Source organism: Nannobrachium achirus (assembly GCF_963921795.1).
Source record: "Nannobrachium achirus genome assembly, chromosome: 4".
Classification (NCBI taxonomy): domain Eukaryota; kingdom Metazoa; phylum Chordata; class Actinopteri; order Myctophiformes; family Myctophidae; genus Nannobrachium; species Nannobrachium achirus.
In genome coordinates this window covers 58,162,318-58,189,191 of record NC_137813.1, presented here as the reverse complement: position 1 = coordinate 58,189,191, position 26,874 = coordinate 58,162,318, and the positions used below count along the sequence as shown (strand labels likewise).

The 26,874-nt window shown below is 42.6% G+C and overlaps 2 protein-coding genes across 2 annotated transcripts in view; one reads left to right on the top strand and one right to left on the bottom strand.

Annotated features, from left to right (window-relative positions):
- The window catches only part of LOC308284290 (histone H1-like), a gene marked incomplete at both ends in the record, with an annotated part of 115,134 nt that extends 106,253 nt beyond the window's left edge, over positions 1-8,881 (top strand). The window contains one exon of the mRNA XM_080724868.1: positions 8,747-8,881. Within this exon, the coding sequence (XP_080580994.1) occupies positions 8,747-8,881 (135 nt within the window). The remainder of the gene's footprint in view (positions 1-8,746) is intronic.
- Positions 8,882-17,476: 8,595 nt separating this feature from the next.
- Positions 17,477-17,851, bottom strand: LOC308283807 (histone H2B-like; the record flags this gene model as incomplete). Its single annotated transcript, XM_080724301.1, has 1 exon — positions 17,477-17,851. The coding sequence occupies one exon, from the start codon at positions 17,849-17,851 to the stop codon at positions 17,477-17,479; it is 375 nt and encodes a 124-aa protein (XP_080580427.1).
- Between the last annotated feature and the right edge of the window lie 9,023 nt (positions 17,852-26,874).

Here is a 26,874-nt window from a genome sequence, read left to right as displayed (position 1 = left end):
GCTCGGGGGCGAAGAGCAGGACCAAGAACCGCTGGCCTTCGCGCCGCTTGCAATGTCGTGGACAATAACTGACGACGCTGTAGAAACGAGCAATCTGAAATCTAGATTCTGAGATATTTGAGTTCAAAGAAAAAAAACTTTAGGAAGCCATAGCAACAAATTGGTAAATGGTAACGGAACACAAGTACCCTTGACATAAAGAATGACATGCCTGCTTTCATTATGTGCAAAAAAAGTTAAAAAAATATTGTACCATCGTCTAGTTTCAAGGGGGCAAAGTGAAAAAGTATGAAATGACTCAGAAGGTAGAAATTGCCTTACATTTTGATAGAACTATGCACTGTGAATTCACTGTGTTTTTACCTGGTCTAGAAGGTCAGGAAGACAAAAAGTCAGAAAAGCGATGTCAACCTTTTATTTTATGGCAACATCGAACCCTAACCCTGGTGAGTACCTCACACATCCAGCATGAACATATTTATGTTCAACAATATTTACAAATATTTCCAAAAAAAAAAAGAAATCACAAATATGACTTCACAAAAATAAAATATAACTGGATAAAAGTAAAATAAAATAAATGTGCAGCAAGTAAAGATAAATAAAATAATATAAAAGTCAGTACTGTACTGTATTCTCAAAAAAAGGCATTCAACAAGCCAACATTCAGGAGTCAAAGGCACCACAAATAAAGGTCAAAGATGGTACTGTTCACCGTGTGTGTGTGTGTGTGTGTGTGTGTGTGTGTGTGTGTGTGTGTGTGTGTGTGTGTGTGTGTGTGTGTGTGTGTGTGTGTGTGTGTGTGTGTGTGTGTGTGTGTGTGTGTGTGTGTGTGTGTGTGTGTGTGTGTGTGTGTGTGTGCGCCTCAGGTACCTCAAAATGGCCTGGTACCTGTTTCTTGCCATTGTTCTGGGAAAGTACGGCATGCAATGACAGGGTTTTTTGACCAGTGCATGGCAATCTCCGCCTTGTGAACGATAGCTGTGAGGAAGAGAAGTCCCAGAAAGTTCTTCAGCTCCCCTAGAGTGACATTGGTCCAGGCAGCGAACCTACAGTGTGTATGACCTATGCCTGACTCCTCCGCTCTCGCTATCTCAGCCATCATACTGTCCTCTCCATCCTTCCTCCATCCAGTCAGACTCCACGGGCCCTGTATATGATAGAAATAAATAAAAAATACTAAATGATCGTGCTTCTGTATAATTTGTATGTTCTTTAGCAAAGGCTGTCGCACAAAAGTAGTGAAAACAGCAGATCTACAAGCACATAACGCCTCGCGGTGCGAGGCGTTGTGTGCTTGTAGATCGGCTGTTTTCACTAGTCTAAATAATTTCAAATGTATATATGTATATATACGTGGCCACTGAATTCTATAGGCTCTGCTTTGATACATATCTACAGTAGCTATGCCAGTCTATTGGCTCAGAGCCTATAGACTGGCATAGCTACTGTAGATTGCACATACAGTATGAAACAGAGCTGATACCTTTATGTAGGAAAATAATGCTGCTATGTGTACCCTGTATATATATAAAATGTCACAATGCGACATAGCTCTGTAAAATGAACAATGCTGTACCCCCTCCAACTGTATATATGTTCCCCATTTTCAACTGGTTTTTATATTGTATTTGTTATACTTGCTTTGGCAATGTAAACATATGTTTTCTCATGCCAATAAAGCTCCTTTGAATTGAATTGAATTGTATAATGTGCACCCAAAAAAATGCACAAAAAAAAAAAAAACAATAGCAGGTCAGGCTTATTGATTGATTGAAGAATGTATTAGAAAGAGGTGGTAAAAAAAAAGAACCTAGCCCCACCCTACCCTCCCCTGCCCCTTCTTTGTATATACTGTTTGTTTAGACTTACTGTCTTTTTTTGTTTTTCTTTACATATCTACTGCATAGTACTGTGTTCTATCTGTCTGTCATTCAATGTTATATGAGATACTTCAATGGTTTCCACTTTCCAGTGGAAATAAGCTTAGTCTTTTCATGGATCTCCTTTTAGTAGACCTTGTACCAGTGAACTGTACCGTCATGAAACTGTACCTTTTCCTATGCAAACTTCTAATAAAGTCTTCAATCAATCAATCAAAGTAGGCTACAGATGCATGGCTCATTTCAACAGGAACCACACTTTATGCATCTCATACAGTGGTGTGTTCTAGACTCATATTTTATTGTTAGTTACTAGTTAGTGCCTAAAAAGGAGATCGGCTGTTGTTGTAGATCGGCTGTTTTCACTAGTTTAAATAATTTCAAATGATAAATGCAAAACGAGCGGTTTTGGACATAAAAAGTTTTCACTCCCTCCATCACGGAGGTATAGAGGCCGACGCCGAGCGGCGCCATGCCCAGGAGGGTCTCCCAAATCGGGCTTGAGTTGTGGAGGGTGGTCGCTAGTGCTTTGGAGGTTCCAGGGCGAGCGCCCCCACCCCGGGGCTCGAGATCAAACCTTTTGGGAACCACTGTTCTATACTAGGCTGTGATGTGATGTCCTTGGCTCATTATCGCCAAAATAAACAATGTTCTAACGTGAGTGGCACATAGTATGCAGTGAAGAATATAGCCTAAAATCAGCGTTTCTGAATGTCGACTTTACAATGAAATGGATGCTTCTCTCGTTTGGGTCGGGACCCATTTGTGAGTCACGGAGGTATAGAGGCCGACGCCGAGCAGCGCCATGCCCAGGAGGGTCTCCCAAATCGGGCTTGAGTTGTGGAGGGTGGTCGCTAGTGCTTTGGAGGTTCCAGGGCGAGCGCCCCCACCCCGGGGCTCGCGATCAAACCTTTTGGGAATCACTGTTCTATACTAGGCTGTGATGTGATGTCCTTGGCTCATTATCGCCAAAATAAACAATGTTCTAACGTGAGTGGCACGTAGTATGCAGTGAAGAATATAGCCTAAAATCAGCGTTTCTGAATGTCGACTTTACAATGAAATGGATGCTTCTCTCGTTTGGGTCGGGACCCATTTGTGAGTCGCGGAGACAGTTTTATGGTTTATGGGCCATATATTTCATACATTTTGATACATTATACAGCACTTATCTCATATAACATTGAAAGACAGACGTATAACAAAGTGAAACGTAGAGAATATACCGCAGCACAGCTCAGCAGTGCATCCTACAGGGCGCGGGGAGAAACCGTAGCAATCGGTGGTCTGTCCCTGGCAGCATGCATGCCTCGCCGTAGAAGGAGCCCTTCTGGCCGCCAGAACCAAAATCGAGGCTGTGGATGTACCAGCGGAGGTCCTCGCTGATGAACCGATCGCCCGTAGAAGGAGCTCTTCTGGCCGCCAGAACCAAAATCGAGGCCGTGGATGTTCCAGCCGAGGCCTTCGCTGATGAACCGATCGCCCGTAGAAGGAGCTTTTCTGGCCGCCAGAACCAAAATCGAGGCCGTGGCCCGTGGGTGTAGCAGCCGAGTACCTCCGTGATTTTAGGCTGGCCCGTGGTGGCGATGTGTTCTTTTTTTTTTTTACAAAATGGACCCCCCCTCCAACCTAAACAAAGAAACTAGCCCTTCCCCCACTCCTCCTTGCTAAAACCTCTACATTCCGATCTCTCTCTCTATCTCTATCTCTCTAAATAATACTAAATCTAATGATTTTATAACTAAATTCTCTGCTTCTGATTCTCGCTCTTTCTCTCAATATATCTATCTCTCCCTCTGATTGCTGTGTGTCCAGTGACTTTGTTGTGTATATAATGGGCCTCTAGAGTCTAGACCCTTGTTTCTGGGGGGAACCGGCCAACCGGAGTGCTCGAATTTGGTCACATGACGTGTGACTTCACAATCCCATAGCCCAGAGGGCCCTGTCTGTGCTGAGGGCAAGATCAGACTGTGTGCTACTGTAATATGAAAAAAAAGCATCTGACGTCATATGACGCCAATATTAATTTCTGACATCATTGCCAAGGTCGTGTCGGACGTCATATGACGCCCTGGCACTGAAAGTGTTAAGGTCACAGTGAGGGGAATGTGCAAGCCCTCTAGTCATTGTGACTTTTTGCATTTATTACAAGCTATACACAGCTGCATACAATGGTGTGCACATAATGAAGATAAAATGCACATGTACTGTAGGCCTACATAGTATCTACATGTATCTATTATGGTGTTCAATGAGGATTACATGGGTAAACTTGAAAGAAGTATGAAGTAAATAAGCAACAGGATTATACAATATACCTTGATATTGGTTTTGCCAAGTCATTATTGGAATCATAAATTGACTAAGCCTCACATGGTGTCAGTTATTTGAATTATTATTCTTTTTTTTATCGAGCGGTGCAAACCGCTCCTACATTTCACTTTCGGTTTATCTAGTTAAAACATATTAGCACGGGGCGATTCTTTCATTCTTCATCGATTGGCTAGTTGAGTAATTAAACATAAGAATCAACCAATCAGAAACTGTTCTACTCATGACGACATGTGTTAGCCAAACAGAACAGACCAATCAAATGCTGTGTTGTTCATGTTAATTTAGATCTGTCTTGGCCATTACACTTGCACTTGAGACCGGTTTAAAATTCATGAAAGGTCCAGGCGTAATGGCCAGGTTGTTTCATATCCTGGACCTCTCCTAAACCTTAAACTAACAGATTGAACATCACACAGGATTCGAAACAGCAACCACGCTACATTAAACCCTGTAGTCTATGATTACTGTTTCGAATCCTGTGTGCTGTTCAATCTGCCAGTTTAAGGTTGATCATGCCAAGAAGTGCTGGGTTTCCCTCCTGTCTGTTGGTGAAGTGAGCAGAGCACTCAATTCTGTAAGACTTGGGCAATGGTTCAAGGTTGTGTTTATATTGAAGCTGCAATCCGTACCTTATTTTAACCATTTTAACCCTGGCATCACTGCTTTGGACATTAAATACAACAAATTCGATACATCTGTTTGTGAGTCTCAAACATGATTTTAGATGTGAAAGAGGAAACTAAGGCAAAGGAATGGACTGCCTTTAGCAACCCTTGACTATAATCCATTGAGTGATCTCTGACATTATAGTGAATATATGTCATAGTAATAAATAGTGAGCGGTGCAAATCGCCTTTGCACCGCTCACTTCGCACGGGTGCGATTTTCTTTCTTCAGAAATGACCAATTTACAAGCTCAAGCTTGTGAGCTGTAGATCAGCTATAACCACTATTTTTGAATATTTTGAAATATACAATTATTATTATTAACTATATCCCTGTAAAATTGGGTTGCAGATTTTAAGCATTAGATGACGTGATGTCGTCAGCCAGCAAACATCAAGGAGTTGGCCTGCCTTGTTAAATGTTTACAGAAATGGTTACAGAAATTAGACCTGAATGTGACAAACATTTTGTCATTGTATTTAAAGATGGGGTGCCATGACCCCCCCCCCCCCCCCCTATAAAACATGATTATCTACTTATGATTATACTAGGAGGAAGATTCTTTCCAAAAAAGTGTGCAGAAAGAATTAAAATTATGTTTTTATGTGGCCACACCCACCAGTTCATTGGTATGCGTGGTTGTCATGGTGGGTGGTGACCCAGCTGAAGTTACTGAGGTGAGAGTACTATCGGCTCGTAGGATAGTAGGATTTAAGACATATCAGTGATGTCAGTTATCTCCAAATTTGGGCACTATTTCAGCAGGTGTCTGTTACCAGGGCGGAGGTATCAGTGATGTAGGATAGAAAGATTTTAGGCATATATCAGTGATGTCAGTCATCTAAAAATGTTGGCACTGTTTCGGTATGCGTATCAGATAGTTTCGGCATGCGTATCAGATAGTTTCGGCATGCGTATCAGAATGGAACAGAATAATAATAATACATACATCAGACAGACAGACAGACAGACAGACACAGACATTCGGCCATTTATTATATACAGTAGGAGGATAATGACCTTGATGTGTCCTTCAGGTTCAGATGCAGTGCAGGATAAGGAGGTTGATGGAACCACTGTTGACCCCAGAGTTGCTTCCTGCAGCAGGTAATTTGTTTATTTTCTATTTCTATCACATTTACACAACATCCTAGATTCAGTCCAGATCATTTGTGCGGTCTTTTTCTTTCATACTTATTTGTTTCTATTCTACTCTATGAATCAAATCAGAACAGTATCCCAAATGTCCTTTCAATAAAACATTTTCAGCATATCAATGATATTTGAATGGCCTTACTTTGGCAAAAGAGCTAAGAAATGGTCATTACAGCTAGCCTTCACACCCTGCATTACTTCTGTAACTGTCGGTGACACTTGTTTCTTTTAACTTCAATTATTCTTTATTTTGAAGTTATTTGTTGTTTTCTTTGATTATTTTTGTTCAATTTATTTTGATACTTCCTGTGACCTTATTTTGGAACTTCCTGTTTCTACACCAGAAGGTATATAGTTGACACACCTTAGCTTCACTCGCTCACAAACACACAGCAGACAGAGTGACACAGGTGGAAGCACAGCATGCATTTTGAAGGCAACATGGCAAGGTATGAATGTTAGTTTGTATGCAACATTCAGTCATTATTGAAACAGTTGGAAATATGTTGGTGAAAAGTTTGAAGTAATAATGAAGCAGTTTGATTGATGTTGTTTATTGTCCACACAGTGCCTACCTGTTGCTATATGCTGTGCCCATCTATTGTTTGGTGAACCTGAAGTGCAGGTGGCTTTCTTGACCTAGCATCCCCCAGTTAGCGGAGTGAGGTACAGGATCTTTGTTTGTTGTTTTGGGTTTCTTTAATTTACTTCAGAGTTAATTGTAATTGTTTGGCCTTTTGTTTTGGGTTATGGGGCTTTTGATTAGTTTGCTTTGGTGTATTTGTTTGCAATTCAAATGGATTTGTTTATTGATTGTTTGCTATTTAAAGGAATTGAATCACTGCATTATAATCTTATTGTTGAATTATTGAAAAGTCTAATTGAATAAGTTGAATTGAGGAATTGAATCACTGCATTATAATTTGGCCTTTTATTGTTGAAATGAATAAGTTAACTTGAAATGAATTGAATTGAGGTTATGAATTGAAATGCACTGATTTTATTGTTTGTGAAACTGTGAAATGACATTTGTGGTAATATTTATTCTGTTTATTTTATCTTTCATAGTTTTCACGGTGTCAAAACGAAGCTTCATCTGTGTTTGAAGTCTAAATAAAAACACCCGTTGAGACCATCCGATTTCGTCTTATTCACAACTGAGGGGCCGCTACAACTTCCATCTCTCATCTGGCACCGTACATGTTGTGTAAATAACATGCTACTGTATTGTACAATATTCTGCTAGTCTACAGTTGCATGGTGATGAAGGTCCCGCAAAGAGGAAGAACCAAACTGAGGACAACTCTGGCACCTTACAAACCGCGATTCCAAATAGCTCCTCCAATCCCAATTCTTGGGACCGTGATAACACAGGTAGTTTTACAGTTTTCTTTAGTTGACGGAATCAGACACAAACCGTACACATTTATTTCGACAGACCTTACTGTATGTATATTGACAAATTTGTTTTGCTACAAACAACACTGCTATTGTGGTCCCTTACTTACACACGTATAGGCATATCATACAATTTGAGTATAAATGTGGTACATACACTATTAAAAATTGTGTCTTGTGTGTTTGACCTATGTATTTAGTTGTAAATGGCACCATTGGGAAAACAATATATAATTGGCCTTTCTTCAATAATTACAGGTGTGAAATGAGTCAAAATTAATAATAACAAAACAAGAGCTTATGACCACAGTGTCCTCTCATAAGTTGCCATGCCACTGGCCAGGTGTGCTTGCAGACACTGGAAAATGTTGATTTCAAAACAAAACACTTTGACACAGATGACTTGTTTTACTTGTAATACATTGCCAGACATCTCCCCTTGCTGTGCAGTGAATATTTGCCAGGGTAATGTATGTTGGAAATATTCTAAAAGACAAATAACAAAGGAAAGTTGGTCAACATCTCTCCATGTAGCGAGGTTTTAAACGTCCCAAAACAAAACTCAGGAGTCCCTAGGGCTCTACGTGATTTTTTAGGACATGAAACTAGTCTGCTATCTGATCCACTTGTTCTTTTGACTTAAAAACTTTTATTCACTTGTGTTTTATGTGTTTTTTGTTGAGGAGAAAACACAACTGTCTCGGTATTCTGCAGCACACAGAGCACTGACCCAGTGGGTTGAGTCTACATGGTTCTCATGTGGTGTTTAAGTCCAGCCCCTTCACGCGTTCACTGTCAGTTTGTCAGTGTCAAGTTTCGAGAGGACAGGATTAAGTTACTACAATGGCAGAAGTCGCACCAGCTCCAGCTCCGGCCAAAGCAGCCAAGAAGAAGGCAGCACCCCGACCCAAGAAGACCGGCCCCAGCGTCGCTGAGCTGGTCGTCAAGGCCGTGTCCGCCTCCAAGGAGCGGAGCGGTGTGTCTTTGGCTGCGGTCAAGAAGGCTCTGGCTGCCGGCGGCTACGATGTGCAGAAGAACAAGGCCCGCGTTAAGATCGCCGTCAAGAGCCTGGTCGCTAAAGGTACACTGGTCCAGCTCAAAGGCACCGGTGCGTTTGGTTCTTTTAAAATGAACAAGAAGGCTGAAGCGGTGAAGGCGAAGAAGCCTGCTGCCAATAAAGCCGTCAAAGCAAAGAAGCCCGCTGCCGCCAAGAAACCCGCCGCGGCAAAGGAGCCCAAGAAGGCGGCAGCAAAGAAGCCCGCAGCCGCAAAGAAATCACCGAAGAAAGCCAAGAAGCTGCCAAGAAAGTAGCAGCAAAAAGACCGAAGAAGGCCACAAAGAGTCCCAAGAAAGTGGCTAAGAAGCCCGCAGCAGCCAAGAAATCGCCTGCCAAGAAGGTTGCCAAACCCAAGGCAGCGAAGAAAGCAGCCCCCAAAAAGAAGTAAACTGTCAGTTCCACATTTATACCCACAAAGGCTCTTTTAAGAGCCCACCACCTTATTTTATAAGAGTGTCCTAAATTGTACTTCTCCACCACGGACCACGGTCACATGTGAGATGACACAGATGGGCCCCTGCTAAAATACATTTCATGTATTACAAGGTTAAACGTTAAACATCGTAGCTGACCTGTGTTCTAATCGAAATCACCTTTTCCTTGCCTTTTCCTCATGCTTGCAAACCCACCCACCACCCATGTTAGATATTGTGTTAAACTTAACGACCTTTTGGTTCAACATGAATAGTAAGTACCTATTACACATCATATAGTATAGGGATTGGATATAATTCAATTCAAATGAGCTTCATTGGCATGAGAAAACATACGTTTATATTGCCAAATCAAGTGTCAACAATAAAATTAAAAACGGATTAAAATGGGTAACATAATATATATACCGCTGGAGAGAGTATAAACAGAGCTACTTTGTGTTGCATTGTGTCATTTTATACAGGGTATCTTATACAGGGTGTCTTTTTTTCTTCACAGTGTCAACAGGTGCCATGGCTTTAGTACTGTAAACTGCTGTGACCAAAAACGAATAGGGGATTGTGTGTGTGTGTGTGTGTGTGTGTGTGTGTGTCTGCTCTGCCTGCACGTTACCGTGATGCATGAAAACTGTTTTCACCTGTATATATTTTGTTCTGATTGTATTGTATTGTATTGTATTGTGTACACTTCTGCTTTGGCAATGTAAACGTATGTTTTCTCATGCCAATAAAGCCCTTTGAATTGAAAAATTGAATTGAAGTGTGTGTGTGTGTGTGTGTGTGTGGGGGGGGGGGGGGGGGGCTGCTGATCTGCCTGTCCTCCCTTACGTCCTCAGACTCAGAGGAACCTCCTTCTTTGGGGATGAACGGACTCCACTTTCCTTTCTTTAGCCGAAGATATAAAACGTCTCGTGCGCCTCTCCTCTTTGAGCACATTGATATAATTGGAAAAATGAATTAGAGTATTATTTTACTATATGCATCCATATTCTTTATACAACAAAGCATCCTTGTGTCACTCAAGTAGACATGTCACATGTTTGTTTCTTTGTCATTATTATCTATTACAGCAGATCCAGTGTGAAGTGTGAGTGTTCCCCACCAATCGGTAGAAAGTGACTTATGGTACCTCCCCAAAGAAGGAGGTTCCTGACGATTGACCAATCATAGAATGACGGCGTCCTGCAGACACTAATAAAATGCAGCCGTTTGCGCTGTTTTCGCATTCTAAACTCAACTAATCCAGAAGATTCGTCGTACGTCGCCACCGAGCAGCAGCCATGGAAAAAATCGTCGGAGTTATGCCCGCCCATCATCAGTGGATGAAGTGGACTACCATCCTGACTCGCTTAGGCAATACTCCGATGCCCGTTATGTGGGGTTCGTGGGACCACTACATGTTGAAACTTCTGAAAGCCAACAGGGTGCTATTTAGATTTGGAAGCGGTGCCGTTGGTGGATCACTTAGGTATGCTGACCGGCACCAAATAACAGCTCTCAACCTGCCAAACACCTACTGGTATGTGATCTGAGAAGATTTCTCAACCCCTCAAAAGGCTCTTGTAAGAGCCACCCAACAAAGGCTCTTTTAAGAGCCACCCACTCTTTCAATTTTAAGACTACAATTCCTTATTTCATATCTATACTATATGCATGTTAACGACCAGAGAACGGCGGCGTCTCGGAGCAGATCATATAAATACGGGCAGCATCTACCATGAACAACGAGAACCACATCCTCGGCGACATGCGTGCTGAGGCGTGGAACCGTGGATGGGTTGGGATTATATCCGGCATAACATCTGAACAATATCTTAACTTAGTATCACCCGCGCCGCGGTTGGTGTGAAACCCTAGCCAAGATTCGCTCATCCCTCAGTTTTCATGCCTAGCAGCAGTTTAGTTTAGCTTCGCAGCTTTGCTTAGCAGCTAATTGGTAGGCTACTGAGGTAGAGGCAGCCTTATATATATACGGTACTCTATGGGTAGACCCTAGTGACCGAGGTCCCAAACTGCTGCTGTGTGAAGACTGTGATAATGGATTCGGGTAGTTACCTCGGATCCTTTTTGATTGACACATTTATTATCCTAGAACTCTGATCTGTCTGTTTCTAATTTGTAGGACATGTTTTTATAGTTTTGAAACGAATACAGTCAATGTACGATCAAAACCAGTTGTCCTAAATTCAGGAAGTAGGCCTACAATATCGTGGAGCGCCAAGATCAGGAGGGCTTCACAACCAAGCATCTGGTGGCCGATTAATTCTTCTGTATGTTGTTATGATGTTTGAATAAAAAAAATGGGGCAGAAATACAGTGTGCGCGTGCTCTGCCTGTCCTCCTTTACGTCCTCAGAAAGCACAAAAACAATTAGCTTGATTTCGGAGACATATCAGCGCCACAGTAAACAGTAACATGTGTTATATAAATATATGATTATCAGATAAGTGGATTTTATTCCCACCATGTTTAGATAAATAAATATATGATTATCAGATAAGTGGATTTTATTCCCACCATGTTTAGATAAATAGATAGATAGATTTCTTCGCAAGGTTACTTTGACAGACTTTACTTTAGAGGAAGGAAGGAAGAACTACTAGCTGAAAAATAACTATGGCAGAAGCAAAATATTACAGGGAGGGGAGGTGCGTGTGTGCAACGCCCACAAAGTCTGCCTGTCCTCCCTTACGTCCTCAGAACACACATAAAAACGCATGGCTGAGCACTCCGGAATTGAAAATGAGTGGGCGTGGGAAAGGCGGAAATGTCTAGTAAGAAAATATATGGTATTGTATGTGATGATTTGTATGGTGGCACTTTCCCCTATTAAAACGTGGATGACACATCATGACAGACAAAAGCAGGTGTGTATTAAAAACATTTGGAATAAAAACCTGTCCGAAAAAAAGAGGGACGTCATGTGGCAGGTGTCAGTAAGAAGGCTGGCTGTTAGAGCAGTAGTTAAATGGAGCTAGCTGCTTTGTAACAACTGTTAAATGTCCAGTTGTAAACTGTGATGAAGATGAAACGATAGAACACCTGCTTGTGGACTGTCACAGGTCACAGTATATTTGGAGAGAAATGTCACGGATTGGTCTTAATGTTGGTCTTCTTTGTTGGTCTTCTTTGTTAAAGCAGCAGAGAGAGAAGATGGCAAGAACCATGGCAGACCGCCCGTAAATCCACCGGAGGCAAAGCCCCGAGGAAGCAGCTCGCCACCAAGGCAGCTCGTAAGAGCGCGCCGGCAACCGGTGGAGTGAAGAAGCCTCACCGTTACCGTCCCGGTACAGTGGCTCTGAGGGAGATCCGTTGCTACCAGAAATCCACCGAGCTGCTGATCCGCAAGCTGCCCTTCCAGCGCCTGGTGAGGGAGATCGCCCAGGACTTTAAGACCGACCTGCGCTTCCAGAGCTCCGCCGTCATGGCTCTGCAGGAGTCAGCCGAGGCTTATCTGGTCGGTCTGTTCGAGGACACCAACCTGTGCGCCATCCACGCCAAGAGGGTGACCATCATGCCTAAAGACATTCAGCAGGCCCGTCGTATCCGTGGAGAACGTGCTTAAACCTTTGTCACTGTCCAAACCCCAAAACGGCTCTTTTAAGAGCCACCAAATACATTATTTGAAGAGACCATTTCCTCCAAACGGACTAGGCACTAAAATAAGGCAATGATGATATAATCCAATATGACAAAGTACATTGCAACAACTCGAATAGCAACATATTAAACAAGTCACACATCTGGAGAAACTACACATACGTACCTAATTTCATACATAAAGAAGGCTACTTTTTGTTCTATGTAGTAAATGTGTCGTAGCTGTAATGCTGGACACATTAGAGACAGTATAGTAAATTAATAAAATAGCAGGCCCGTCGTATCCGTGGAGAACGTGCTTAAACCTTTGTCACTGTCCAAACCCCAAAACGGCTCTTTTAAGAGCCACCAAATACATTATTTGAAGAGACCATTTCCTCCAAACGGACTAGGCACTAAAATAAGGCAATGATGATATAATCCAATATGACAAAGTACATTGCAACAACTCGAATAGCAACATATTAAACAAGTCACACATCTGGAGAAACTACACATACGTACCTAATTTCATACATAAAGAAGGCTACTTTTTGTTCTATGTAGTAAATGTGTCGTAGCTGTAATGCTGGACACATTAGAGACAGTATAGTAAATTAATAAAATAGAAGGTTGGCTTGGCAAACATTTCATGGACAACCGTTTGATTTAGGCTACCACACAACACAAAACAAATATGAATTTGACAAATGTTCAAACAAACAAACACATCTAAGAAATTCTATAAATACGGGTAATAATAATGATTGCGACCGTCAGGTCGCAGTTTAGTTGCGACCGTAGGTCGCAGTTTAGTATCAAAACCTCCACCGGCCGTCCGTCGGTCGGTCGGTCACACGTCACACCTTTGCCCTGCTCAAATCTCCGCATCAGTATGACATCACAGAATGCCCCTTTATACTGTAGGGCTCGTTTGTGTATTGTATGACATCACGCCACATCATCGGCTGAGGACTGTGTGATGTCATCATATCTCCATATATGGAGACATAAGTTGCTCATGCCCAAATATGGGCTGGTGAGGTCAGACTTAGTGTGATGCGTAGGTTATCTCCATATTCTCCATGGTTACTCATTGAAGTCCGTCCGTCGGTCACACGTCACACCTTTGCCCTGCTCAATGTATACGTGTAACGCCTGATACTGAGGTGATGTGTCACTGTGACATCACAGGTGAGATCGCAGTGATGTCAGATACTCAGAGCGGGGATCTCCATATTTAGGCATAAACAGGTGACATCACAGTGATGTCAGATACTCAGAGCAGGTATCTCCATATATGGGCATAAAATGGATTCTGTTAGGGATCTCCATACTGTATATGGGCATAAAAGGGATTAGTGATGTCAGATACTCAGAGCAGGGATCTCCATATATGGGCATAAAAGGGATTAGTGATGTCAGATACTCAGAGCAGGGATCTCCATTTATTGGCATAAAAGGGATTCAGTCAGATTCTCGGAGCAGGGATCTCTATGGTAAAAAATCACACCCGTGTGAAGTGGAGCTGTGTGTGTGTGTGTGTGTGTGTGTGTGTGTGTGTGTGTGTGTGTGTGTGTGTGTGTGTGAGTGTGTGTATTGCAGTTGATGCTCAGGATCATGTGTACCGATTTTTGTGACATTTGAAGAAAATATGTAGGAAAAGGAGCAAAAAGTGTGTTTTGGAGAAAATTCAAGATGGCGGAAAATCTATCCTGGCGCAAATGGGCATGGCCGGAGATGCGTCTTGACCCAAGGAATCCAGGGAAAAAATAATTTTAATTTTCCGATCTACGGTTCAAGAGTTACGGGGCAAAACGTAAAGTGGGCCGTTATAGCGCCACCATGAGGCCGAGTGATGTAATTATGTTTCGATTCATTCTTAAAATCATTATGAATCTCCTCCCCGAGGTTTGAAACTGTAGCTCCTATGGTTTACGAGAGAAAAATACTTTTCTCTCACTTTCTCTATAAACTTTCTCTATAAAGTGATTTCTTGCATTGTCCCATTATAAGTCAATGGGGACAATTAAGCATAGTTTTTTGCCGATTACGTCGGCATGGTAAGGCGGATCGGAACGAAAGGTAACAGAACAGCATTCCCGGCCGAGCCGCACAGTTTGATGTATATATTGCGCGAGTGGCGTAAATGGTGCGGCACTAGTTACGCGCCGAAGTCAGGCTACATACACACACACACAGACAGACAGACAGACAGACAGACAGACCCACACAGCCACGTATAGGGAGCCTGTGTTCCACACAGCTCCAAAAGAAGGCGGTTATGAATGTAATCAAGCCAAGCAGCGAAGTGACAAAACATGTAATTCCCTTCATGAAAGGAAATCAAATGTGGCAGTGGCTCAGGAGGAAGAGCGGACAATTGGAAACTGGCAGTTTCCCAGTTCCATCACAGGCTTGGGTTACTATCGAAGTGCCCTTGAGCAAGATTGCAAAATTCTGTTTAGCCAGCAGATCCTATAGCCTAGCCCATGGGTCTTCAGCAGGGGGTCCGGGACCCCTAGGGGGTCCTCAGAGTTACTACAGGGGGGCCTCCAAATCTTTGAGTGATGGAACGTTCTTTTTTATATTAACCACTTGAACTCTAGTGTCCATATTCGGAGAACTTTAGCCAAAAATAGTCGATCTACAAGCTCACAACGCCTCGCGCTGCGAGGCGTTGATTGGCTATTTTTGGCAAAGAGCTTTGGTGTATAGGGGAAAAAGAGCAGACTAAGTACAGGGACAAAGGTCAAGTTTATTAACTATTGACGGTTCAAGTGGTTAAATATCTGAACACACAAATTGACAAAATGCACTGATGATTGTGCTGTCAAACAATGAAACTATATGGAATCTATGAACAGATTGTGGGGGTCCCTGCTTCATCTCTCTCTCTCAACTAAGGGGTCCTTGGCCTGAAAATGTTGAAGACCCTTGGCCTAGCCAAAGACATTAGGGTTAGGGTTAGGTTTTAGGTTACGGTTAGGGAGAGAGTCATGTCACTCACGTGGCAGGTTACAGATCCAGCAGCTTCAGCACAGAACATCCGTCTGGTGAGGAAACTGCCCCAGATCTCCTTGCACTGATCGTAGCCGATGAGAGGCAGACAAACCTGCTGGAGCTTGAGAGGTACATCACGAGCTGAGAAAAAATATACACAATTCAATGGTTAGGTTTGAGCTTTGAGCTCTTATGTGTCACTGGGAATGATACATTGTTATGTATGCGATAAGGTCTTGCTGCACTTATTACCCGGCTAATACATAAAATTAATAATTTGACTCAAAACCTAAAACAAAAAAAAGTATTTCCTTGTTTACAGAGGGCTGGAAGTGCGTCCCCCCGAGCGCAACACGGTCGCCTTGGAAAACAAGGAAGTGCTGGTCAAATAGAATCCATTTTCTGTTACTGCGTTGTCTATTTCTCGCCTCAAATGGTTTTTAAAACATTTTTCAGAGCAACGTTTAGTTGTAAATGACGCTGTGTGTTTGTTTACATGGCTGCCATGTTGGATACGGTGTCAAATTCACGCAGCGCATCCTGACTGCAGCAGCTGTTCTGAGCCGTTGATTAGGCAGCGGTGAATTATAGAGCGGAGCGGTCATTATACGCTCATAATTCACCGCTGATTTCAGCGCTCGACCAATCAGAATCAAGCTCCCAAACGAGCCGGGTAATAATAAATAGTAATAGTCTTGATCCTTTTTGAGAAGAAAATATTTTTTTTATTAGGCAAAAGTGATAATGACTATCTGGAGTACAGGGTTCCCACGGTCATGAAATTCCTGGAAATATTTTTGAAAAAATATATATATATAAAAAATAAAAAATAAATCCAGTACTGGAAAAGTTTTGGAATTGATCAAGGGTCCTGGAAGGTCCTGGAAAAAATAGCTATGCATTGTCTTTGGTTATTGATTTTTTTTAATACTTCTGAAATTTCAAATTAAACATTGGCCAAATTGGCAAATATTAGAGGCAGAAATTGTGAAAATAGCCGATCTACATGCCCACAACGCCTCGCAACGCAAGGCGTTGTGAGCATGTAGATCTGCTATTTTCACAATAGAAACATGTTATACAAAATTCCTCAACTCTTAGAGCTCGTCAGGGTGAGGGGGTCCCCAGTTAAAATATGATTATTTCAGGGGTCACAGCCTGAAAAGGTTGAGAACCACTGGCATACACTACCTGTCTTTGGTCATTGCACATAGGAGTAAGCGACTTGTTATTGAGCAGAATTATTGTTATATAGTGGGTTAAATTTTCTGGAAATGTTTTGTAAAAGTTTTGGAAATGAATTGGTAAAAAACGTGTGGGAACCCTGGCAGTAGCTCTCACTTTGTTATTTTTCATTAAACTATTTTGAAGCTCTGCTATATTTTCAAACTGACTAACATTTGAAAGTGAATATGTTTACTCTGGAGCAACTTACTGTGATAGCCACTTGTAGGCTACAATTAAGCTACTCTATGCCATTAAAACTGGGAAAGCATCTGTGTCATTTTAGCTATAAAGCAACATATATTTCTTTCATAAAACTGTTTAGAAGGCATAACCATAACCATAAAATATGCAGTAGGCTAGTTGGTCACCTTGTAACATTACAAAATCCAAACACCATGGCCTATTCAATGTTACGATTTATTAGCTCAGTCGGTCGCTTCACATGTAAACTGGATTAATGGTAACTTTAAATAATAGACAAGATTAAATTACACTTGACTGCCAAAATAAACGCTAGGCTAAGGCAACCACATCTCATGAATTAGGAGTGCCCATTACTTCTTGTTTAATTTATAAACCAGTAGCCAGAGTTATTTCAGAGATTTCAGAATCTCATGTCTCATCACAATAAATAGCTGATGATACAGGTTATATTATATTGTTTGCGATTGAATCAACCCTTTCTTGAAAAGATCGGTGGTCCTTAAAAGGACCGTTGTGTTTAGAGCAGACAGAACAGTTTATTTGGAGCTGGTGTACTTGGTGACAGCCTTGGTGCCCTCAGACACGGCGTGCTTGGCCAGCTCACCGGGGAGCAGCAGGCGGACGGCGGTCTGAATCTCCCTGGATGAGATGGTGGAGCGCTTGTTGTAGTGAGCCAGACGGGAGGCTTCACCGGCGATGCGCTCAAAGATGTCGTTGACAAAGGAGTTCATGATGCCCATGGCTTTAGAGGAGATACCGGTGTCAGGGTGGACCTGCTTCAGTACCTTGTACACGTAGATGGCGTAGCTCTCCTTCCTGGACTTTCTGCGCTTCTTACCGCCCTTGGCGGCGGTCTTGCTGACGGCTTTCTTGGAGCCCTTCTTGGGCGCTGGTTTTGTAACTTCAGGCATGGTTCTCTCTCAATGGTGTGAAGAAAAGAAGTGACTGAGAGGCGGCGTTGCACCAGTATTCATAGCAGGCCCATGCAAATGTATTGCGCAAATCCCAGCATTTGATTGGCTGGCCCACTGCCTATGTGACTCTCAGAGGGAGGTGTTACACTGTCTTTGTTTCTGCACAATGTTTTCCCTCCTGACTCCCTACTAGACTAAACTAGTATAATAAACATGTAGGGTGAATCTATATTTGAATTGGAATTAATATGTAGCCTATATGCCACGCTCCAATTTTAAACCAGTTATAACACACATAGGCCTACACACATACATAGCCTACACACACACACACACACACACACACACACACACACACACAATAGTCAGTCCACTAACTGCAGACTAATATGAATTCGACATGACAATTTTGTATAAAGAAAGTAATCAAAATTGCATTGGAACATGTTCATTTTAGCTCGTGAGTAGGTGCTTTGAAAAATAATAAAAGCTATGTAATTTCATAATTATGAAATAAGTGGGTCATTATCTCTCTATGAGCCAGTTTGTACCACATAAAGTAAGTCAATCAAAAACTGCATTTGATCATGTTCATTTGAGCTGGGGTGAGTGCTTTGGTTGGGGGAATAATAATAAAGCGGTGTGTAATGCATATGAAACTAGAAGCAGTGCTCTTCCGAGCACAGGTCTCCACCAGGCCACACAAATCGGCCTGTTATAGCGCCACCATGAGGCTGATTTAAAAAATGTGGGGCAGAGGTTCTGAATTAGCATCCAGGGAGTGTGTGTGCTCAGTTTGGCAGCGATCGGGCCAACGGCGCCGGAGATTAGCTGGTAACAACCAGGCCACACAAATCGGCCTGTTATAGCGCCACCATGAGGCTGATTTGAAAAATGTGGGGCAGAGGTTCTAGATTGGCATCCAGGGAGTGTGTGTGCTCAGTTTGGCAGCGATCGGGCCAACGGCGACTGAGATTAGCTGCTCACAAACTGCGAGGACGCACGGACGCACGGACGGACGCGCGGACGGACGCACGGACGCACGGACGGACGGACACACAGACGGAGGGGAAAACATACTCTCCCTCAGCCTTTCGGCTGGTGGAGACAATAAGTGGGTCATTGTGTCCCATGCGCAATTAGTACAAAAATAACTGATAAGCAGCAGTACGGCCATCGGGCAATGGTTTCCATAGCTGTATTCCTTGTTTTTGTATAATAACCTTATGAACTTAACACATTTGTGTTATGACATGGCCACATTAATACCGATCTTGAAATGTATTTATTAGCCTAAGGATCACCACAATACGCCTCCATAGCTCCCCACAATTACAATGAGGTATGACAGATGTCATTTAAAACTTGATCGCTGTTCTAGAAGCATGGCTCATCTAGAAAGAGGTCAATGCAAACAGATAGTTGTGGAAGATATACGGCTTCACCAAATAATTAATATGGAATAAACTCCGTAGAGAAAGTGTGGGCGGCTCTTAAAAGAGCCTTTGGGTTGTTGGTAGATCAAGTCAGCATTATTAACCTCCAAAGCCGTACAGAGTGCGTCCCTGTCTCTTCAGAGCATAGACAACATCCATAGCGGTCACGGTCTTTCTCTTGGCGTGCTCGGTGTAGGTGACGGCGTCACGGATCACATTCTCCAGGAAGACCTTCAGGACACCACGGGTCTCCTCGTAGATCAGACCGGAGATACGCTTCACACCGCCACGGCGAGCCAGACGGCGGATAGCGGGCTTGGTGATTCCCTGGATGTTATCACGAAGCACTTTGCGATGACGCTTGGCGCCTCCTTTTCCGAGTCCTTTTCCGCCCTTGCTTTTTAAATAGACTTTATTGAAAATTTTGCAGGTTTACAATCATTTTAAGCAGTCAAAGAAGTCATATGATTACAGTCATACAGTCATACAGATTACAGTCGTAATTACACAATTATAATATAATAGGCCTATGTAAGGGCATTACTTTCTTTTTTTTTGTTTAACCCTCACCTTTTCCTTCTCTTTTTTTTTTTTTTACATCGAAGCAAAAAAAAGAGCATACAAAACAAGAAAATAGAAATATAATAAATATAGAAAAATAGAAATTGACTTTTTTTTTTTTTTTCTTTTTTACAAGTTCAAAAGGTGCCATGGCTTCAGTTTGTTATGTTTAGAGTCCAGTGTTCGTTGCCTTCTGAGCTCAGTTTTTACCTGTTTGAAGACTACCTCCCCAGAAATGGTCTCCTGGTGAATGACCATGGCACTCCTAGTGTTCCACAATTTATTCACAACAGTGCAAATAATAGACCAAAAAAATTCTTGGTCCATGGCAGACATGTTTTCTTCAAAAACCCCGTACATTACAGCATTATACGAGACCTTTATATTAAAACCAAGTTGTGACATCATCCCCCATACATATCTTGACCTTTGACAATCCACGAGCAGGTGCTCTATGGACTCATCATCGTTACAGTTTTCTACAGGACATTTTACAGTTTTTACAAAGCAGCTCCATTTTACCACTGCCCTTACTGCTAGCCTCCTAACGGAGACCAGCCACATTACATCCCTCTTTTTTTCAGATACATTTTTACTCCAAATATTTTTAAGGCAGACCTGTTTTTGCACATCATTAAGGTTTTTGTAAGGGAAGATGCCACCATATAAATCATCACACAAAAATTCATAAATACTTTTGCTGGACATTTCAACCCAGTCAATATTCAAATGTTCAGAAATATCTATTAAATCCCCATACATAATTTTATAATATGGAAATGAGCTCCTTGCCCTACCCTTCTTTTTGGTCCAGCTCAGAGCCTCTCCAATCCACGCTTCTTATAAAGCCAGATGCAACATTTTTACAAAACGAAATCTTTAGTTTGAGTCCAAAATCCACAGCCCCTAGCCCTCCATTCTTTTTACTTTTATAGAGCAGGTCTCTTTTTGTCACCTCTCTAGTAGTTCCCCATATAAAGTTAACCAACGTTTTATTAATCTTTTTCAGTGTCTGGTCCTTCGGTGGAAAAATGGTTGCTAAGAATAAACATTTAGAAAGAATATATGACTTAATAATTATTATCTTTGTTCTGTAACACATAGACTTGTTTTCCCATTTATTTAGTTCCTCCTTAATTTCTTTATCTTTTTCATCCCAGTTTTTTCCATAGGAATCGTTATTACTAAATTTTATACCAAGCACTGTCATAGTATCTGTAACTTGTATGTTAACATTTGGCCTTGCCTCTCTCCTCCCGAACCAGACACCTTCTGTTTTATTCTGATTTAACTTTGATCCGGAGACCTCTTCATAAAATGCTAGATGCTCATTTACAATATCAAACTCTTTCTCATTTTTAATACTGTTACGTCGTCGGCATAGGCCAGGACGACCACACGCTCACCTCCACTAGTTTTAATACCTGTTAGTCTTTTATCGTTTTTTAATCTTTTTAATAAAGGGTTAATAGCCAAAATATAGAGGGCTGCTGAGGCTGGACAACCTTGTTTTACGCCCCTCTTAATTTCAAAGGTTTCAGTCAAAACACCATTTACATTTACCTGTACTGTGGACTCTGAATACAGTAATTTAATCAAATCAATGAATTCCTTTTTAAACCCATAAGATTTTAAAACCTCCCACAAATACTCCCTTGAAATGAAATTGAACGCCTTCCTTTGATCTAAATTTACAACATAAAATTCCTCTTTCACATCACCACCAGTAATGTCTCTCAAAATCCCCAGGTTATCCCACATAAGTCTACCCTTGATGGCACATGTTTGTTCTTTTTCAATTAGTTTTTCCAAATCATTATTTAGTCTATTTACTATTATCTTAGCAAGTATTTTATAATCTATGTTCATCAAAGTGACATGTCTCCAATTATCTAAGTTATTCGAGGGCCCTTTTTTATATATTAAAGATACAATACCATGATAAAAAGAATCGTGCATTTTACCCAACCTGATTCCGTCATTAAACGCTGAGGTCAGCAGGTCCACCAAATCTTCAACACAAGAGAGAAAGAGCTCACTCGGCAGGCCATCTGGACCTGGCGCCTTGCCCTTATTTAACTGTGAAATAGCTTCCCTTACTTCGTTTTTCGTTATTTCCCCACCTGCTGAGTTAAGGCCAACCTCGCTTAGTTCAACGGAATCAAGAAAGGTATGCAACAGTGGCTCATTAATAGTAATTTTCTCATACATTTTTTTACAGAGTTCTCTAATGGTTTCCCTTTTTATTTTTTCATCTTCAATTAACTGACCATTGTCATTTAGAATTGCGCCAATATGTTTATTTTCCAGCTTCTTCTTGTGTAAACTCATTAAACTATGTATATTAGTGGCGCATTCTGTGTCTCCCATACCAGCCTGTAGGCGGAGGCACTGTGACACATCATTTAATTTAGCCAATTGTGTTTCCATTTCACTTAATAGCTCGTTATCTGCCTCCGATTTATCTACCTTTGTTCGAAGATTTACATAGTCGGCCATTAAAGCATTGTACTTCACATTTTGCTCCTGATTTAATAGTTTAGATTTAAATTTAAAGAAAAAACGTAGCCGCTCTTTCATTACCTCCCATAGTTCAATATATGATTTAGTAAACACATGTAATGACCTGGTAATAGCAACCTCTTTTTTTAGTTCTGTAAACACATCGTTATTTTTTAAACAGCTTACATTCATTTTCCAAAACCCATTCTTTTCTGTTTTGCCAAGTCTTAAAAGCACAACTACGGCCAGATGATCAGATTTAACTAAGACACGGGTTTTATAATTTAGAGGAGTAATGTTTCCATTGATATAAATATGGTCTATCCTCGTCTTGACATTTTTGTCAAAACGAGTATAGCCCACATCTGTTGGATGCAAAATTCTAAAAACATCACTGACACCACAGAACTCATACATTTTTTTCAGTTCCTTTCCCTCTCTATTGCGGCCCCGGGGATTTACGTGCACAGCAGAGATTCTATCCAATTCCTCAGTATAGGAATTAAAGTCACCACATAATATAGTGTGATAACCGACAGTCAACAACTCATATCATTTTTTAAACATCCTTACTTTTGTTGCAGAATCTGGTGGAGTATACACGTTTATAATTCTAATTTTTAAAGTTAAATAAAAACAGTCAACAAGTAAAATTCTACCTGGAATAATTTCTCTTTTCTTAATTATTTCAGCTTTACTATTAAAAAATATACCCACACCGTCAGCTTTATCAAAACCTATAGAAATAATAGAAGTGCCTTTTCTCCACATAGCAGCAACATCATCAATATCACTCTGTGTCGTCAGTCTCAGTTCTTGAGCACATATAATATCATACCTCGTATTGTGGAGAATGTTCATTTTAGACCTTCTGTTCTCCATGGATTTGATTCCTCTCACGTTACAGGTAACGAATGAGAGTGAAGCCATGATGAAGAGGTGTGAATGTTAATCAATCTTTCATTTTTTTCTAGACTTCTTCTCTTCATTCGCCAGAGGCGACGTATAACGCTTCTTGGTAACACTCACGTGAGCTCCGTCTCCTTGTGTCCCTTCTGCAGTAGTGGAGGGGAGCCCCTCTCCTCCGCTAGAATCAAGACTGCTGCTTGAGCTGCTGTCGCTCCGCTCGCTCTTCTCGCTCTTCTCGCTTGGATCCTCACTTGCTGAGTCGTAGGCGTCTGACTCCTCGCCCTGCTCCTCATCACGCTGATCATTGGCCTCTGCTCCCTTCTCCTCCTCGACGCCAGAAGAGTCGGACCAGGGCGGCAGGATGTCTTTGACAGCTTTCTCCAGCAGTCTGACAGCCTCCTCCGTCTCCTCTGCGGCAGCGGCCTCTGGGCAAGAGGGGGGCGGCGACTGCTGCTGTAGCTGCTGCTGCTGCTGTCTCCCCATGAGAGCGGACGCCCCTCCAGAGCTCGCTGCTGCTTCCCTCATGCTCGCGGCGGAGAATGTGCCTCTCCCTCGGCCTCTCCCTCTGCTGGCCACCGGCTGCGTGTTCACCGTCATCTCGCCACGCATCGGTCTTGCCGTCTCAGCTGTCATCCCAGCTTCACCGCGCTCCTCAGTCGGAGTTGGTGTTAGAACGCCGGGTTCAAGCTGAGTACGACCCATAGAGTTATAATAAGAAGGGGTACGACCTCTCTCAGGCACCAGCTTCGCTGTTGTCACGTCAGGCACCTTCCTTCCCGTCCCAGCTGTCATCGCGGCTTCACCTCGCTCCTCAGTCGGAGTTGGTGTTGGAACGCCGGGTTCAAGCTGAGTACGGTGGCTCTGCTGCCCACTGTCAGCCGACTGTGGGGTGCTGGCTCCGTCTGGTGGCGGCGCCTGCTGTCTGCTACTCCGCAGAAGCTCCACAACTCGTCTCTGCTGTTCCGCTGCTTGTTCTTTTCTGTGCTCTTTAGCCTTGTTGCTGTACGACTTGGGGCACTGGAAGTACGAGTGCCCGAGCTCTCCACACAAACTGCACTCCGCGTCGTTCCCGCAGTCCTTCGCCTTGTGTCCCAGGCCAGAACACTTCCAGCATTTCACCTGTTCGCACTCCCGGACCTGGTGCTCCGTGCTGTTGCAGATGAAGCACCTGGTCTCCTGGCCCGGGTAGAAAATGCGCCCGTTGTAGGGACCCAGTGAAATGGAGCAGGGCAGAGACATACGTTTCCCGCTGGTGTCAAGCTTAATCTCCACTTTGTACCCGAACGCATCCACCGGCTTATACGGTTTCTCAAGGATGTTGCAGTAGCGTTTCAGGTACAGATCCACATCATGATCTGAGACCCGTCCGGTCCAGAACTTAACCACCACATTCACGATGCTGATACTCACGGAGGATTCTATGGACCAGTCCTTCCATTTTTCCTCCTCCACATCAAAAGCATATTGCTCCAGAAAGCGACGAAGCGTTAGCTCTTGATAAAAGCACAACTCGAACTCACGCCGGTTCGGCAGGGCGATGAAAGAGTAGATGTCTTTTGCACAAACTAGCTTGCTCTTAAACAACAGCTCTTTCCCTACGAACTCCCGTGTTGGGAGATCTGCCTCGCCCGCGTACCTCAGCCTAGCCCAGTTATGGACGTACCGGGAGGCAAACGTAGTAGACATGGGCGCGTTTCCCAAAGCGATTTTGAGTGCTCGTAAGCGAGGCATGGTCGTTGAGACCAAAATCGTCCCTCGCAGCCTGCGCAGGCACCTGTCAATCAAGAGCAACGAGGGCTTTCAGGAAACCGGTCGTCTCGTACAATGGAACCAAATAGCTGTGATGATGGTTGAATGCACACCTCACGAATGGCCATCGTAAGGAGGATTTTAGAAGCAAACACCGGTCCGCAAGTTTCACACGGGTGCTGCAGACGTGTCTGTACGAGGGTTTTTTTAAGGGTGCGCCGGGGCGCCCGTAAGCAACCTTCGTAGAAAACTGAGCACTATATAACTAAGTATAACTATGAAAGTTTATTTTAAAAAGCTATCTAAGTCTTGTGGATGGTAGAGTAGGCTATTCTACACACCTGCTATACAAAATAAACAAGTGAACTATATATTTGTTTACGGTCGCAATAAATAAATAAAAAATAAAAAGGTGAACTATATGTTTTGTGTTATGCGTGTCGCTTGCTTTGATATAGGACTATAGGCTACGGAGAAATAGCGCACCACAACACACACTTACATACAAGGCATGGAGCGATGCGTGGAAGCGGTGATAGAACTCGGATCATCCAATCGTTAGTCCAACACACAACCCCTCGCGCCAACACGCCTATGGGAGACTCAGTCCGCTCAGACAGTATGTTGCAGCCAGGCACTCATCATCCTACACTCTGAGAGTATAGCCTATACATTTTGAACCATTGGGTTCCTAACTTGCAAACTTCCAAACTAAAATATAACAGCCCTGCGCCTCGAGCCCCTCGTGCGTCGTGCCAACACTGAGGTAAAGATACAGGGCTGTTATATTTTAGTTTGGGACGTTTGGAGTTAGGAACCAAATGGTTCCAAAATCACAACTCACAAGTTGAGAGTGTAGGATGATGACCACTGAGCGGACTGGTTCTCCAGTCTGAAATCAGGCTAGGATGATGAGGGTCCATTGGTTCATATATAACTAATTGTAGCCCTATAATTATTACAGCCAAGACGGGGCGGACAACAGATTAAACATAGCTGGCTTAATAGCATGACGGGTGGTGAGTTGGGCTAGACACTGAGAGCCTCGGGTTCGACTCCCGCTTAAACAAATGGGACGATACAGAGATTCCCCGAGTATCATTTTGAGAACCAATACTCTGGTCTACAATACTGTCATAGTAGGCCTAGCCTATTAAATAAAATAAATACATATTTAAGACGGGCAGTTAAGTCCATTTGTGCAGTCAGTTATAAGCCTACCTATACAGGCAACAGCGCTTTGCAGCTTTGCATGTTTCAAATTAAAACAAGGGGTTTGGTACAGTCAGTTTAGCTGCTATTCTATACACTTGCTATACAAAATAAACAAGTGAACTATATATTTATATATAGTACAAAGGTGAACTAGGCCTATATGTTTTATGTTGCGTGTTGCTTGCTTTGATATAGGCTACTGAGAAATAGCGCACCACAACACAAGCTCCAGCGAAGACGGAATGGACAACAGGCTTGCAGAATTAATACACAGCCTTAATAGCATGACTAGTTGCGTGTTGGATTAACATGCTAGGGCCTCGGGTTCGAATCTCGCGTCCGCGGTGGCCACAGAAAGATCCCCTGGGACTCCCGTGACCCCACCTTGAGGACCAATTCTCTGCAATATGGTGTCAAATTAGACCTATAAAGTAATAGATGTTATTACATCTACATAACATGGTATGTCTTAGTTTTAAATTAAAACAAGGGTTTGGATATATATATATATATATATATATATATATAGTAGCTTTTATTATTATTGGTGGTGGTGGTGGTGGTGGGGGGGGGGGGGGGGTGTAGTGTGACTGTGTTCAGCTGGTGCACTGCTTGGTGACTGGTGAAAGGTGACGAAAGGTGGTGAAG